General features: G+C 42.2%; 1 protein-coding gene across 1 annotated transcript in view; it reads left to right on the plus strand.

Annotated features, from left to right (window-relative positions):
- LOC137655676 (integrin alpha-PS2-like) overlaps positions 1-15,311 on the plus strand; it is a 698,738-nt gene that overhangs the window by 654,562 nt on the left and 28,865 nt on the right. Inside the window, 4 exon segments of the mRNA XM_068389635.1 lie at positions 395-486; positions 954-1,337; positions 2,079-2,198; positions 14,642-14,728. Of these exon segments, the coding sequence (XP_068245736.1) occupies positions 395-486; positions 954-1,337; positions 2,079-2,198; positions 14,642-14,728 (683 nt within the window).

Here is a 15,311-nt window from a genome sequence, read left to right on the forward strand (position 1 = left end):
CACCAAATTCCATTAGAAGTGGAACACTCGTACTAAACTAGAATGTGTTTTTTTTTTTAGTTGTCTACTGCACAATATATGACAATGGGCTATATATTTCTTTAACTATTAGGGTTAATGGTTTCATATACTGTAATGTCAACTATAGTCCATTTCTTTTAGCGATGCATATTTGCACCGACTCGCAGTGGTGCCCTTTTAGCTCGGAAAAGTTTCCTGATCGCTGATTGGTTGGACAAGATAATTCTAACCAATCAGCGATCAGGAAGCTTTTCCGAGCTAAAAGGGCACCGCCGCGAGTCGGTGCAAATATGCATCGCAAAAAAAATGGACTATAGTTTAAATTTTTTGGGGGGGCAATAAACAAGTATATTGAGATTCCTATCTCTTTCAGGAAACTATCTGCTGTACCTGGTTGAGCAGCCACTAACAGAAGGTCCTGTCAACTGCTCAATTATACCTGATGTCAACCCAATGAATCTTCAGGTTTGTTTACTCCATGGAATGTGGGGTTGCATATAGATAGACCACTTTTACATGAAATTATTGAACTTTCATATTTGTGTTATGTTATTAAATTTAACACTTGGTATTTTTTCTATTTTTGAAGAAAATTTTGAATTTTAATAAATGAGCAACACAGTAAAGATAAAATTATCTGGAAATGTAGTGGGTTGTAATGGCTAATATTGTACGATATATACTTCTTCATACTCTACTGATAACATGACATTGTAATTTGATTTAAATTTGCACTTATACAAAAAAGTACAAAGGTATCTTATCATATAGGTATACAGACAGTTTTAGAAATATCTTCTCTATTGATCACTATATTAATGAAGATATCAGCTATATCTTTAAACCTTGAATTAAAAGTGAAATTTTTATTTTGATTGGTTACTTTCACTACAAAATGAGCTGAAAAGAAATTTTGTTTGTGTCAATTACAGCTAATTGAAAAGAAAGTTGACATGAACGTACTGAAGCCTGAAAGGCAGGAAGAAACTTTACGAAATGTCGAGCTGGACGGCCAGTACACAGAAGAAACTTATGTCTCTGGTGGTGGCGTATATGGGGAATCCGATTCTGGGTCTGATGGGGCTTCGGAATCGTCGTCATCATCATCATCCGAGAGTTCATACTCGAGTAGTAGCAGTGGAGGATCATCTTCCTCCTCATCGTCTTCATCAACTTTTACCAGGACATACTCTTCATCATCTTCAAGTTCAAAAACAAGTCATAGCTCATCGTCAGATTACGGGTATTCTTCATCAGAAAATGAACTAGTAAGGAAACGGAGACAGGCGAGGGAGCCTATTGACTGGGAGAAGGAGGTAAGAACTTCATAAGCCATAGAACAAGAGAGTAACAATTCTTTTCTCATGGGGTTAACTACTGCACTGTAATTATTCAGTGGCTACTTTAATCTTGGTAATGGTAGGAGAAACCCTTTAGCTATGGCAAGCAGCTCTTCTAGGAGAAGGACACTCCTAAATCAAACCTTTGTTCTCTTGTCTTGGGTAGTGCCATAGCCTCTGTACTATGGCCTTCCACTGTCTAGGGTTGGAGTTCTCTTACTTGAGGGTACACTCAGGCACACTATTTTATCATATTTCTCTTCCACTTGCTTTGTTAAAGTTTTTATAGTTTATATAGATATATTTATTTTAATGTTACTGTTCTTAAAATATTTTATTTTTCCTTTTTTTACTGGGCTATTTACCCTGTTGGGGCCCCCGGCTTATAGCATCCTGCTTTTCCAACCAGGGTTGTAGCTTAGCAAGTAATAATGATAATAATTGAATATAAAATTTAGGCCTTAAGCCAAGCATTGGGGCATCAAAGGCCATTCAGCCCTGTATAATGCAAATTAATCAACCATACCCGTACTCTCACATTTGGTATCATTTTAACTTCTAAAACCAATCACACAACTGTAACATGAAGTGAGAATAAAAAAAAATAATTCTATGTTTTTCTCATGATTGATTGATTGATTTATAGTTTTCAGGCATCCTGACATCTAAGGTCATTGACGCCGGAAGTACTATAATTGTTATATTTTTTGTTGACAGACTAGCCACTGTGGAATAACGCAGTGTACACAAATCCGGTGCAGAGTTGGACTTCTAACAGCAGGAGACATTGTATATGTTTACGTCCGCTCAAGGCTTGTTGTCGACACTCTTGAAAATGTAAGACCTATTCTATATTTTGTTTTAGAATGTCAGATATATCCTTCACTATTGTAAATCTATACCATTAAGCATGTCTTTTATAATAGTTAATTTTGATTTAGAATTAATATATTTATATATCACACTGGTCAATGAGGTCAGAGCAGTATGCCATGGATTCAATACTAGGCGAATTTTGAGTTTAATTTGTATATTGTCATTGTCATAAGCTTGACTTCCCCAAGAAAACTTGCCTTTGTTGAGGATGAAGATCAGCTTTGAGATACTGCAGCTCACGTAATGTTAACCCACGATGCATTGCATCTACATGTAAGCTACTCTTATTATATCATCTAATCTCATAAGGAGGTCGATTTTGTTATCATAGCAAATGATAGATAGTCCTTGCAGCAGTTACTCAAGAGGAGAGGGAAATTCAGTTATGGAAGTAGATTGGCAAAAATGGAAAGCAGCAAACATTGATTAAGGATTAATGAAATGCACAGGCAGCTTAGAAATTTAATAATTATAATATAATTGTGTTAAATTCATATTGTGATCATGTTAAAAATGCCAAAGATAAATAGGGTAAAAACGGAATTGGAAGGCTGAACAAGGAAATTGCAATTTTTTCAATAAAGGCTTTCCATTTTGTCATTTATCATATACTGACAGCCATATACCCAAGAATATTAATGCTTAATGTAACAGAAATTGTACGCCAGTTTAAGATACCAGTTGTGGAACTAAAACGACTAAATGTCTGGTCACCGTATATTGTTATAAATGTATTAAAATTCGACAAGATTCGTATTTCAAACAATGTTTTGCCTAGGTATAATCAATCTTCTAAGAGGATACATATTCGTGTAGTGTTTTGATAAGATATAGCCTAATAAAGCTACAAGTAACATGAAAAAGTCGAAGTAGACCTAATATAGGTATTTACATAATTTATAAAAATAATTTGAACCCTCCTATCTACCCTCAGCACATATTCCTTTTTTTCAGTAGTGTTCATTGTTAAATGAAGAAAAAGGAGCATTTCTCACTATTTTTAGCAATAAGTTTATTTCAATTTTCTCCCCTTGTCTCTGACCAAATGTTTCAATCTTTGCAGGAAGAGCTGGTAAGTGCAGTAGTAATCGTTATTGTGGATTAGCACCACATTAACCACATTAGCATAACATAGCCCAAAATTATTATTAATTAAGTTAGTAGAGGGATAAGATCATCAAGACTTCTTCTTTCCCTATATCGGTGTGCCCCGTACTTTTGTAATCTTGGACAACAGACAAACTCTACATATTCTCTCTGTTCTTAACAAATCATACAGTCGGTCTTTCCCCCTAAAATTTCTATTACCAGTATGTTTTTATTTGTTGTAGAAACCGTGTCTTTTTTTTTGTGTTTATCACCATCTGAAAAAAATGTTGCATCGTTTGACAATTAATGAATATTCAGCAAACAGAATTTTGTTTATGATGAATGCGCTCATCCTTTCGTGAATATTTGTTGAACACTTATCGTCTAAAGATTTTACACTTCATTATTTTCTGGTTCATGCCTGTCAAAGTTTTGCTATACCATTCTTGAATCACGGTGTTTTTTCTGATGTCTTGCATTTTTTCCATTTCAACGAATGCTATTAACTTTGTTTCTCTGTATCTTTCACATTTCCTACTCACCATACAAACACCTCTTGTAAAAAAAAAGTCTTAGTTTATTTCTAGAAGATGGACTTCGAAGATGCATATATCGAGAGGCATTCAAATGTTTTTTATAGAGTTTATTTCATTGGTTAACAAATTTAGTACTAATAATCCTTACATTAATTGACCATCCGTCACAAAATTCATCAAGTTATAGTACACTTTTTATAAATCAATATTTTTTTTTCTCTGTATTATTGCACATTAGATTCATATGGTACAGGATATGAGGAAAGAATATCCCATTATACATTTAGCATGCCAGCATTATTCATAAAGCAATGTGATAAGACTTCTTTAAATTAAATTAAGTAACTTAAAAGTCTTACACAATGTTGTGGTTAGCAATTACGAAGATCACTAATATATTAGCATTCCATTCATACGTGTTTTTACATTTTAATTTTGTAAAGCAATTCTAGTTTGCTTTAGTCCTTCTCTAAAATTGGGATATTTTACGAGTATTTAACACATTAAAATTTAACTTTTTTTGGGGGGGGGTGGGGGGAATGGAGGTGGTAGTTACATATTAATCAATAGCCTACTTATGAAACTGAAAAGTATCGGTGTACTACCGAACAAGATGTAAACACCGTTTCATACCTACTTAACCTACTTACTAGAGAAAGTTGTTATTCTTGTCTATCTACAATCTGTCATTCTTATTATTTGACATGCCCATGCCAATTTCTTTTTCTTACTCATTGTTAAAATATGTCTGACCTAAGTATATCTATATTCATTAACAACCTCTAGAGTTCGTTCATAACCCTATGCATTTTCATTACACATCATTTTAGTTTTACTCATACTGATTTTCAGTCCCATATTTCCTATTTCTCAATTCAAATATTTTATCTTTTGCAATTCATCTCATGGTTCACTAAACCGAACTATGTCAGCTGCATATCTTAAGTTGTTAAGGTATTCCCCATTAATGTCAGTTACTACATTTGGCCAATCTTTAAAAAGAAAGAAAAAAAAACTACTACTAAATTACTAGGCATGCTGTGACTAATTTTGGAAAATGGGGTCTCCCTGTGTAACTACTTTCTCAAATCAGAATTTTCTCACTATCTCCATGTAGGCTTAGGATCGCTGTACTGCCCACATAGATATCCTCAAGTGTTATAACATAAGATACACATCTATTCCTTATCTTTGAAGGGATTTCATTACTGCTGAAGTTTTGACAGAATCAAAAGCTTTCTCAATATAAAGTTAAAAGAGGGTCATATACTGTATTTTGCTGTAGAAGACATGAAAGGAACAAAGAAAAATCTTGCAGGTAATCTGTTGCAATGGAACAAACTCTGGGGCATTTTTAATGGGGTAGATCTAAAAAAAATAATTAAATTCTCAGCTACTGGCATTTATTAAGTTTATAATTGCCAGAGGGAAAGCATGTTCAATTCTTAATATTTTGTTTATTTCAGATGTTTTATTGATATAAGAGCACAAGATGTTTTTTTGGGCTCAAGCCATGGCGTCCTGATGGAAGGTTCCTGTTTGGTAGCTTCCTTGGGTATAAGACTACTAAGATATTCCCAGAGAATTTAACCACAGGTTATCACAGAATTCTAACTTCTGGAGCGAGTATCTCAAAGGTTTCCCTTTAAGACATCGTAATACAACAGGGGACACGCATGTCTGAATCGTGCCACATAGCTATCTTCACCCCGAACAGAGTTAATGCTTCGGTGTGTAAGGACTGAGAATAGCTGGGAGCCGTTCCACAGCTAATCTCACTCGTGGCTACTACTGATACTCGAGACGTAAACAAACGGACGCCATTGCTCTGATGACGTCACGCCCGTCTTCATCCTTTGTTTAGTAGCTGCCCTACTTAGACGGATTTTCCCTGTGTTATCTTTATCGCTTTGCATCTTCGCTATGTCGTTACCTTCAGCCTCGCCTTCTTCTGGAAAGTTGAGTACAAGGTTCCAGTATTGTTTAATTAAGCTCTGGCCGTAAAGTAAATATTACTTTTCGAAATAATTGATGTTTTGTGGCAGAGCTGTGCCTCTACCGGACCCGCCATTTTATGGCGTCGTTGTTGTTATGCATGTCTTATTTAGTTAGCCACAACAACGTTTTTCCGGCATTATATACTAATCGAATACATTAGTTTATTTAGTCTTCATAGCTAGGAACTTTTATATCGTGTTTAGACGCTTTTTATCGGTCATCGATTGACCTCATACCAGTCGGCTACTATAGCCCCCAGGCCAGGAGCCTACATACAAGTGTTCATGCATGATTTATTAGTGATCCTAGACTAAGTTATGAAGATAGTGGCATTATTATTTTACAATACTTTTGACAGTGATGCAAATGTTTTCGCCTTCAGGGACCATATAGGGGATAGGCTAGTCAGTGATTCTTTCTAGCCTAACCTAATATTAGGACCCCTATATGCTTCCTTCATCCCCTGCCTTGGCATTCCCTCTATTTAGCCTTGATCCCTTTTCTGAGTAAAGGGATTAATTGTCTAATAGAGTATATATCGCCTCTCTGTCCTCCCTAAAGGAATGAACCCCCTTTAGGGCTGCGTCTGAGAGTGAGGTTAGGCTAGCCTACCTCTATGGCTAGGATAGTCTATGACTTTCCTGCGATAGCGATATGTCTTCTTCCTTGCCTAGTTCAGGACTTTTAGCCCTGTTCTAGGTCGGGTTAGGAAGGTTTCTCTGTTCCATGCTGAAACTGTACTCTTGCACCGTTTTAGCCGATCAGCCTGATCTTAGGTTAGGGAGTGTCCTCCCTTCCCTTAGTGGCCGCTCTGGTACAGAAACCCTTCCTGGGAAGACTTCTCTCTTCTCCCTCCCCACCTATCTCTTGTATAGCCTAGCCTATGCTTAGGTTAGTTTATACTCATCTGTCCCCTGTCCTACAACTCCTCCTTAGGGTGGAAGAGTAGGGCTACCCGAGCTTCCTTGTGCAGTCCACTCTGGTACATATACCTTCATAGTGTCCTATAAGGTTAGTTGCTAGTATAGTTCTGCATATGGGAGTCTCCCCCCCCCCTCCTCTTGGGTGTTCCCTAGCCCTCCCTTGGGCTACCTAGCTCCCGGTCCCTAGTGACCCCTGCTCATGGATGTTAGAGCCTGCCTCTATCATGGGTACACCCCCTCAGGGAGGAGGAGGGATGTCTGGAACCCTGACGGTACTTCCTGCATCCCTTCCCCCCTCCCCCTGTCTCTCTATCTATCCGGGTGCCGGTCTCTTGCCGCCTCTACTGTCGGCAATACCGGCCTCCTACTTGGTGACCTCCCTACCCTTGCCGCCAGCCCCCTGTGTACCGAGGGACTGCCGGCTGCCGCCGGCTACTACCGGCGGCTCTCCTACTCCTATCTATTCGTCCGCTTGCCGGTCGATCACCGGAGTGCCGGCATATACTGCCGGCAACCCGATACTGCCTTTACCATCCTTATCCCAGTCACCAACCTGGCATCCTCCGACTGCCGGAGCCGCCGCTTCCTGCCGGCGTGCCGCCGTTGTGCTGGCGGCCGCCATCCTGGTATTTTACTGACTTTTGAAAATCGTCTGTTCTAATGCCAGAATCTATGCTGGAGCGAGCTCCGGCATGCCGGCGGCTTGCCGGATGCCCCGGAGGCGTCAAGAATACTTGCACCCCCTTACTGTAGCTATCATAAGACTAGGATAGCCCTATATCGCAAACAGATAAGCTGCGTCTGCTATTAAGATCAGTACCTAGTACTGCTCTATTAGTGATCATGCTGTCTCTTTGCATTCTTCTAATTCCAGCATGCTATGTGCATCTTAGCGCGGCTGGTTGCCAGAAGCAGTTACCCCTTAATGAGACCTTCTGGCTCTTAACTGGGAACCGAATGAATTCGATCCCAATCTTGTCCTTGGTTTTCCATGGAGTTCCAAAATACTGGGAATTCTAGGAAACTATATCCAATGATCTCGGTCATTTGGATTACCCAAGGACCAAGCTTGTGGTAACCAGCCGGGCGAGATGCATGGAGCGTGTTCTCCTTTACTGTTTTCATTCTCTATGCATCACACCTTCTTTAAGTTAAAATTAATGATTAATATTAACTTAGTTTAAGAGCCATTCTTATGACTCCCCCATACTCATTTTCTCTTTCTTCCACAGGAGGAGCAGATGAAGTGTGACTTCGCCTTCTGCGCTGTGAAACGGCCGCAGTTTTACGGGCATACGGCCTGCAGGACGCACGCCCCTTGTGCAGACAAGAGAGGGGATTGGAAGTTCTGGAACCCACTGGATTGTACGGTCTGCCAGGCCCACCTAGTTGAGGCCTTCCATAACCCTCCCTCAGCGGAGGTTAGAGACATTTCTCGTGAAAAGCTGCGCAAGTGGGTGCGTGGCTTTCAGAAAAATGCTACTGGACCGTACCTGGCCACCGAAGAACTGAGGTCCCTGTTGTTCCCTAAGGCCTCCCCTGACTCAGTGGTACCAAAAGATGCGATCCCCACTGTCCAAATTTCGGTGGAACCTGATGTGGTCATGGCTCAGTCCATGCACGAGTGTCGTTTAGATTCCGAGGATGATGGACAGATTTCAGACGTCTCGGAAGACACGGAGAAGACGCTTATGGCTCAAGGAGCCGAAGAGGACGAAGACAAGGTGGAGTACACCGAGTCGGAGCTTGGAGCTGCTCCCTCGTCCATCCCTCCTCCTACTCCTACACCGACGGAAATGTCCATTCCGTCTACCTCCTCGACTCCGGATCCTTCTTCTTCTACCCAAGAACTGATCCGGCTGATTAGAGCCGTCATGGACGACAGGCTGAAGGAGAACCAGGAGTCCATCAGGTCGATGATTGGATCCAGAGAACCGAAGAAGATTTCGGTCAAGGATCTCCCCGCTTGCTCTCATGCCAACCCGTGGAGGTATGCAGAGCATATGGTTATTGCGACCGGCAGGATCTTTGTTAGCGACAAGATCGGCACGGTCCCGTTGGAAGATGTGGAGTTCTTCCCAAGCTTTGAGGCCTACCCGGACTGTTACGTCCGGCTTCGTTCCGAACCTGCCTCGAAGGAAGAGACCGAACCTAAAGAAGAGATAGTGTTCGATCTCACAAAGGCCCAGGCTATGCTAGCCTCCGCATTTAAGAGTAGGGGCTTTACCTGCTCTAAGCTTCCGGCTTTGAGCAAGAAGCATCCTACGTATGTTGCACCTGACAATGCGATTCTTCCTTTCTTGGAAAAGGCCTTAGCTGCATGCCTTAAAGCGGCGGAAGAAGGGAAACCCTGCCCTGCACTGGAGGAGTGCAGACCCTTCTCCATCGTGACTCCCCCTGACGTCGCCGGACGTCAGTTTAATGAAGACCTCCCTAAGCTCAACGATCACCTCCTTCGCCGGGAACAAGACACGAAGGAGAGGCTTGCGGCATCTCTTTCTCATCAAGTCCAACTGGAAGTGATGGCCTGTGACACTAGAGTACCAGATCACTACATGGTACTCTCCAAATCCCACTTACTAACAGTAATGAAGGACTTGTACCACTTCATAAAGGCTCGAAGAGCCTGTCGTGAATTCGTGTTTGCCGGTGCCACCGTGAAACACGAACCCCGGAGGCTGATTTCCTCCAACATCTGGGGAAAGCACCTGTTTCCTTCTGACCTTGTCAAGGAAATAACTGACAGAGCCGCCACGGAGAATAGGAACCTTCTCCACAAGTGGGGCATGTCCAGAAAAAGGAAACCCTCTTAGGACGATGGACCTCAGCCTAAGAGGAAACCTCAAAAGCCAAAACCCCAGCAACGTCAGCAACGACGTCAGTTTCCGGGACCCGCTACCTCCCAAGTGGTTGCCCAACCACAACAGACCTTTCAATTGGTCCCCCAACCGGTGTTGTCACAGTCACCGGTCTTCACCCCTGCCTTTGAGCAACCATCCACTACCTTTCATGCCAAAGGTAGAGGCTCGTTCAGGGGTGCAAGCAGAGACGCATCTCGCCGTCCCTCCAGAGGTAGAGGAGGAAAGGGAGCTAGCGGCCGAGGCAACAAGTCCTCGGGACACCAGAAGCAATGAAGTGCTTCCGGTGGGAGGAAGACTCCGCCAATTCCAGGATCGCTGGACCTTCGATCCCTGGGCACACAGCATCATCAAGAACGGTCTAGGCTGGAGTTGGACGCAACCACCCCCAATCTTCCAGCAGTTCTTCCAGCAATCGACCCCCCTTCTGGAAGAATATGTTCTAGACCTCTTGAACAAGAAGGTGATAAGGAAGGTAAAGTCCACCAGGTTCCAAGGGAGACTGTTTTGCGTTCCCAAGAAGGACTCAGACAAACTCAGAGTCATTCTGGACTTATCCCCCCTCAACAAGTTCATAGAGAACAACAAATTCAAGATGCTGACGCTTCAACAAATAAGGACCCTTCTGCCTCAAGGTTCCTACACGGTCTCTATAGACCTGGCGGATGCCTATTGGCACATTCCAATGAACCATCACGCTTCCTCCTACCTAGGATTTCGACTCCAAAGGAAAAGCTACGCCTTCCGGGCCATGCCATTCGGCCTCAATGTGGCCCCTCGGATCTTCACAAAACTGGCGGATGCCATAGTACAACAGCTCCGCCTAAGAAACGTCCAGGTGATGGCCTACCTCGACGATTGGCTAGTCTGGGCTCCATCGCCCGAAGAGTGTGCAAAGTCTTGCAACGAAGTTACCCAGTACCTAGAACACCTGGGATTCAAGATCAACGAGAAGAAATCTCGCCTCTCTCCAGCTCAGAAGTTTCAGTGGCTGGGAATCCACTGGAATCTTCAGTCACACCGCCTTTCCATCCCCCAGAAGAAAAGGAAGGAAATAGCAGGGTCTGTCAAGCGACTACTGAAATCCAAACGCATTTCAAGACGACAGCAGGAACGAGTTCTAGGCTCTCTACAATTCGCCTCAGTGACAAACCCAGTGCTTCGTGCACAGCTAAAGGATGCCGCGGGAGTCTGGAGACGCTCGGCATCCATCGCTCGAAGAGACCTCAAGAGACGGCTTCCAAACAGACTTCGATGCCTCCTAAAGCCGTGGTCGGAAGCAAAGGCCCTGAAAAGGTCCATTCCTCTCCAACACCCTCCTCCATCACTCAACATCCACACGGATGCCTCACTGGAAGGCTGGGGAGGTCACTCCCACCTGAAACAGGCTCAAGGTACCTGGTCTCCACTATTCAAGACGTTCCACATAAACATCTTGGAGGCCATGGCGGTCCTTCTAACTCTGAAGAAGTTATCCCCGCCACCCTCGATCCACATCCGTCTAACCCTAGACAACTCGGTGGTAGTTCGTTGTCTCAATCGCCAAGGCTCAAGATCGCCCCAGATAAATCAGGTGCTTCTCCCAATCTTCCGTCTGGCGGAGAAGAAGAAGTGGCACCTGTCTGCAGTTCACCTACAAGGATTCCGCAATGTGACAGCGGATGCTCTATCTCGGACAAACCCGATAGAGTCGGAATGGTCTCTAGACGCAAGATCGTTCTCCTTCATCTCTCACCAAGTCCCAGAACTTCAGATAGATCTCTTTGCAACGAGCGACAACAATCAACTTCCTCTGTACGTAGCCCCGTACGAGGACCCCAAAGCAGAAGCGGTGGACGCCATGTCACTGGACTGGAACAGGTGGTCCAAGATATACCTGTTCCCTCCCACCAACCTTCTGTTGAAAGTCCTCTCCAAACTGAGAACCTTCAAAGGGACAGCGGCCCTAGTGGCTCCCAAGTGGCCCCGGAGCAACTGGTACCCCCTGGTCCTGGAGCTGCAGCCCAAGCTGATCCCTCTCCCGGGCCCAGTTCTCTCTCAACAAGTACAGAAGTCGACTGTCTTCGCTTCATCATCGAAAATCAAGGACCTTCATCTCATGATTTTCTCTCCCTTGCCGCAAAGAAGAGGTTTGGGATCTCGAAGAAAAGTCTAGACTTCCTAGAGGAATACAAGACCGAATCCACGAGACGGCAATATGAATCATCCTGGAGGAAATGGGTCTCCTTTGTCAAGGCAAAAAATCCTAAAGAAATCACCATTGATTTCTGTATGTCCTTCTTCATTCACCTTCATGGACAAGGATTAGCAGCCAATACGATTTCAACCTGCAAATCGGCCTTGGCTAGACCAATTCTGTATGCTTTCCAAATTGATCTGTCCAACGACATCTTTAACAAATTACCAAAAGCATGTGCTCGCCTACGTCCAGCACCCCCTCCGAAACCGATCTCCTGGTCACTAGACAAGGTACTCCATTTCGCCTCCAACTTGGACAACGATTCATGCCCCCTCAAGGATCTGACTCAGAAAGTTATATTCTTATTTGCTCTCGCTTCGGGAGCTCGAGTCAGCGAAATAGTGGCATTATCAAGAGAAGAGGGACACATCCTGTTTACCGATTCAGGAGAAGTGACCCTCTCCCCTAATCCGACGTTTCTCGCTAAAAACGAATTACCCACCAAAAGATGGGGCCCTTGGAGAATATGCCCCCTGAAGGAGGATGTCTCTCTATGTCCAGTAGAGAGTCTCAAGGTCTATCTTCGCAGAACTTCGAACTTTGGTGGAGGCCAACTCTTCAAAGGAGAAACTTTGGGCAGCGACTTGTCACTGAAACAATTAAGAGCGAAAATCACCTACTTCATTCGCAGAGCGGATCCGAACAGTACACCCGCTGGTCATGATCCTAGAAAAGTGGCATCTTCTCTGAACTTCTTTCAGAGCATGGACTTTGAAAGCCTTAAGAACTTTACGGGCTGGAAGTCCTCGCGAGTTTTCTTTAAACATTATGCGAAACAAGTGCACGAAGTCAAACATTTTGTGGTAGCCGCAGGTAGTGTTATGAAACCTGCACCTAACTCTGCGTAGAACAGTGAGTTACTTGGGACTCTAACTCTTCGGGTGCCTATGTTGACCCTCGAGCGATTCATAGTGATGTCAAAAAACACTTAGTGCTTTTATAACTGTTCTTATCCCAGGTGAAATGTCATAGTGTCACACAAGTGCCGCATGCCCTGAGCATGATGTGTTATTTAAAGACTTGCGTTCCTCGAGAACGAGTACCTACTAATCCTGAAATTCCTTTTCAGATTCAAGAGCAAGCCTTTATTTCTATGTACATTATTATTACTGTAAATGAACTTTACTTTTGCTGTAAATTATTTAATTTCTGCATTGTGAAATAAAATTTCTATTTTATTACTTATGCGTCTCTTTCAGCTCCTACCTACTATGAAATACATACTGTCATAGTTTTATTTATTCCTCCTTTCTTATGGTCATGAAGAATTTAAGATGTCTAATCCTAAATTATATTCACCCTGTCTCAGTAAGGTTCCTACACGAAAACTTACTTCTGATAACCAAGAGATGAACTCTATACACAGTGCCCAACCACCACTGGTCTAATTCAGAATGTTCCTATACAAATATCAAACATTCTGCTTCATCTCTAAGTTCTTCAAGTTCTTCTGTCAGGATGAATAGCCCTTCAATACCACTTTGACGTCGGCTTAGCCCATGGGAACTTCCTACCAAAGGGGGGCAGGATACTCCGTTCCTATGGTTCTTTACCTAAGATTACTTTGCTGTTTTGTCAATGCCTAGGCACTTAACACTGGGGGAAAAATCTACCACGATACATTGATTCTCTGGTACTCTTCCATCAGGACGCCATGGCTTGAGCCCAAAAAACGGATTTTGAGCGAAGCGAAAAATCTATTTTTGGGTGAGATAGCCATGGCGTCCTGATGGACCCTCCCTACTACTTCGTCCAGTTTTGTTCCCACCCTACACAATTGTATCATGGTGATGGGCAGCAACTGGCTTCAGGATGAAGACGGGCGTGACGTCATCAGAGCAATGGCGTCCGTTTGTTTACGTCTCGAGTATCAGTAGTAGCCACGAGTGAGATTAGCTGTGGAACGGCTCCCAGCTATTCTCAGTCCTTACACACCGAAGCATTAACTCTGTTCGGGGTGAAGATAGCTATGTGGCACGATTCAGACATGCGTGTCCCCTGTTGTATTACGATGTCTTAAAGGGAAACCTTTGAGATACTCGCTCCAGAAGTTAGAATTCTGTGATAACCTGTGGTTAAATTCTCTGGGAATATCTTAGTAGTCTTATACCCAAGGAAGCTACCAAACAGGAACCTTCCATCAGGACGCCATGGCTATCTCACCCAAAAATAGATTTTTCGCTTCGCTCAAAATCCGTTATTTAGTCGATCCCGATGATTCATTTGAGTGGACCTTTTATAGTTTTCCGTCATAGTATTATTAAAAAAAATCCAACATCTATACCGTTAATTTTTAATAGGAATGTTTACTTTTGGAATGCTCTTTATCCATCTATCACTTTAAATATTTTTGTGGAGTCAATTAAGTAGCAAAGGAAATAAATTTAAGAAAACATGTACTATGAATTCATAATGAAAGATTTTATTACTTTTTACTACACCGTAGGTATAATTTTAAAAATTTTCAGCAATTAGACTTGAAAGGGTGTGACTAATAAACCTCAAATAGCTAGCTTTACAGTAAGCCGGCATTTGAGGCATGGACAATAAAATAGGAAAAGGGATGCACACATTTATAGGTCAAGGGTAACCTTAACTTGTTTGCAATCAGCATACAACATCAGGAGTCTAACCCACTAACTTAATTCAATTATTTTTTCTTATGATATTGCTTCACTCGCTGGTCGCTGTTGTCACTTACAACCTGGACTGAAAAAATAATTGGCGCTGTATTCTGGATTGGGTAATCTTGCAACACCAGTATCCGATTGATGACGTCAGTATTACCAGCAGGATGGTTGCCAGGGTCAAGCGTTTACCACATGGTGTCAGTCCAACCATCATCCCGGTAAGTTGGACGATTCTCATTTTCCTATTTTCAGGTAGTAGTAGTAGTAGTAGTAGTAGTAGTAGTAGTAGTAGTAGTAGTAGTAAATATAAGAAAAACTTTATAAGTTGGAAGAAGTGCCAATATTTTTATAAGTAAATATTTACCAGTAATATAAAGTTGATTTTTAATTTACTAATATTACAATATCATAATAATACTGTACTTTTCATGACTACTTGTATACGAAGTGTAAAATATTCTACTTGTCATTTTTTGTTTAAAAATTTAATGAAGTACATTGGTTTTATACAAGTTTATGTAAGGGGGATTTTCTCTCGTAGAAAGATACTTTCAGGCTTGATATTAGTCAAAACTAGAAGCAAATAATTATCTTTTCCTGATACTAGTCAGGGATTTCACATTGCGAGTGCTAGAAACTGAACCAAATCTTGAAAGTTTACCAAGTGTAAGTCAAAGACTTATGAACCTTTAACCACATCATAATTATAACTATCATAATTATCACTAAGTTTATCATAACTAAACCACCAAGTCTGCTAAAAATAAGTCCATATAGGTGAATATAGGTGAATACACAGCC

The sequence above is a fragment of the Palaemon carinicauda genome, chromosome 16 (genome assembly GCF_036898095.1).
Source record: "Palaemon carinicauda isolate YSFRI2023 chromosome 16, ASM3689809v2, whole genome shotgun sequence".
NCBI classification, from domain to species: Eukaryota; Metazoa; Arthropoda; class Malacostraca; order Decapoda; family Palaemonidae; genus Palaemon; species Palaemon carinicauda.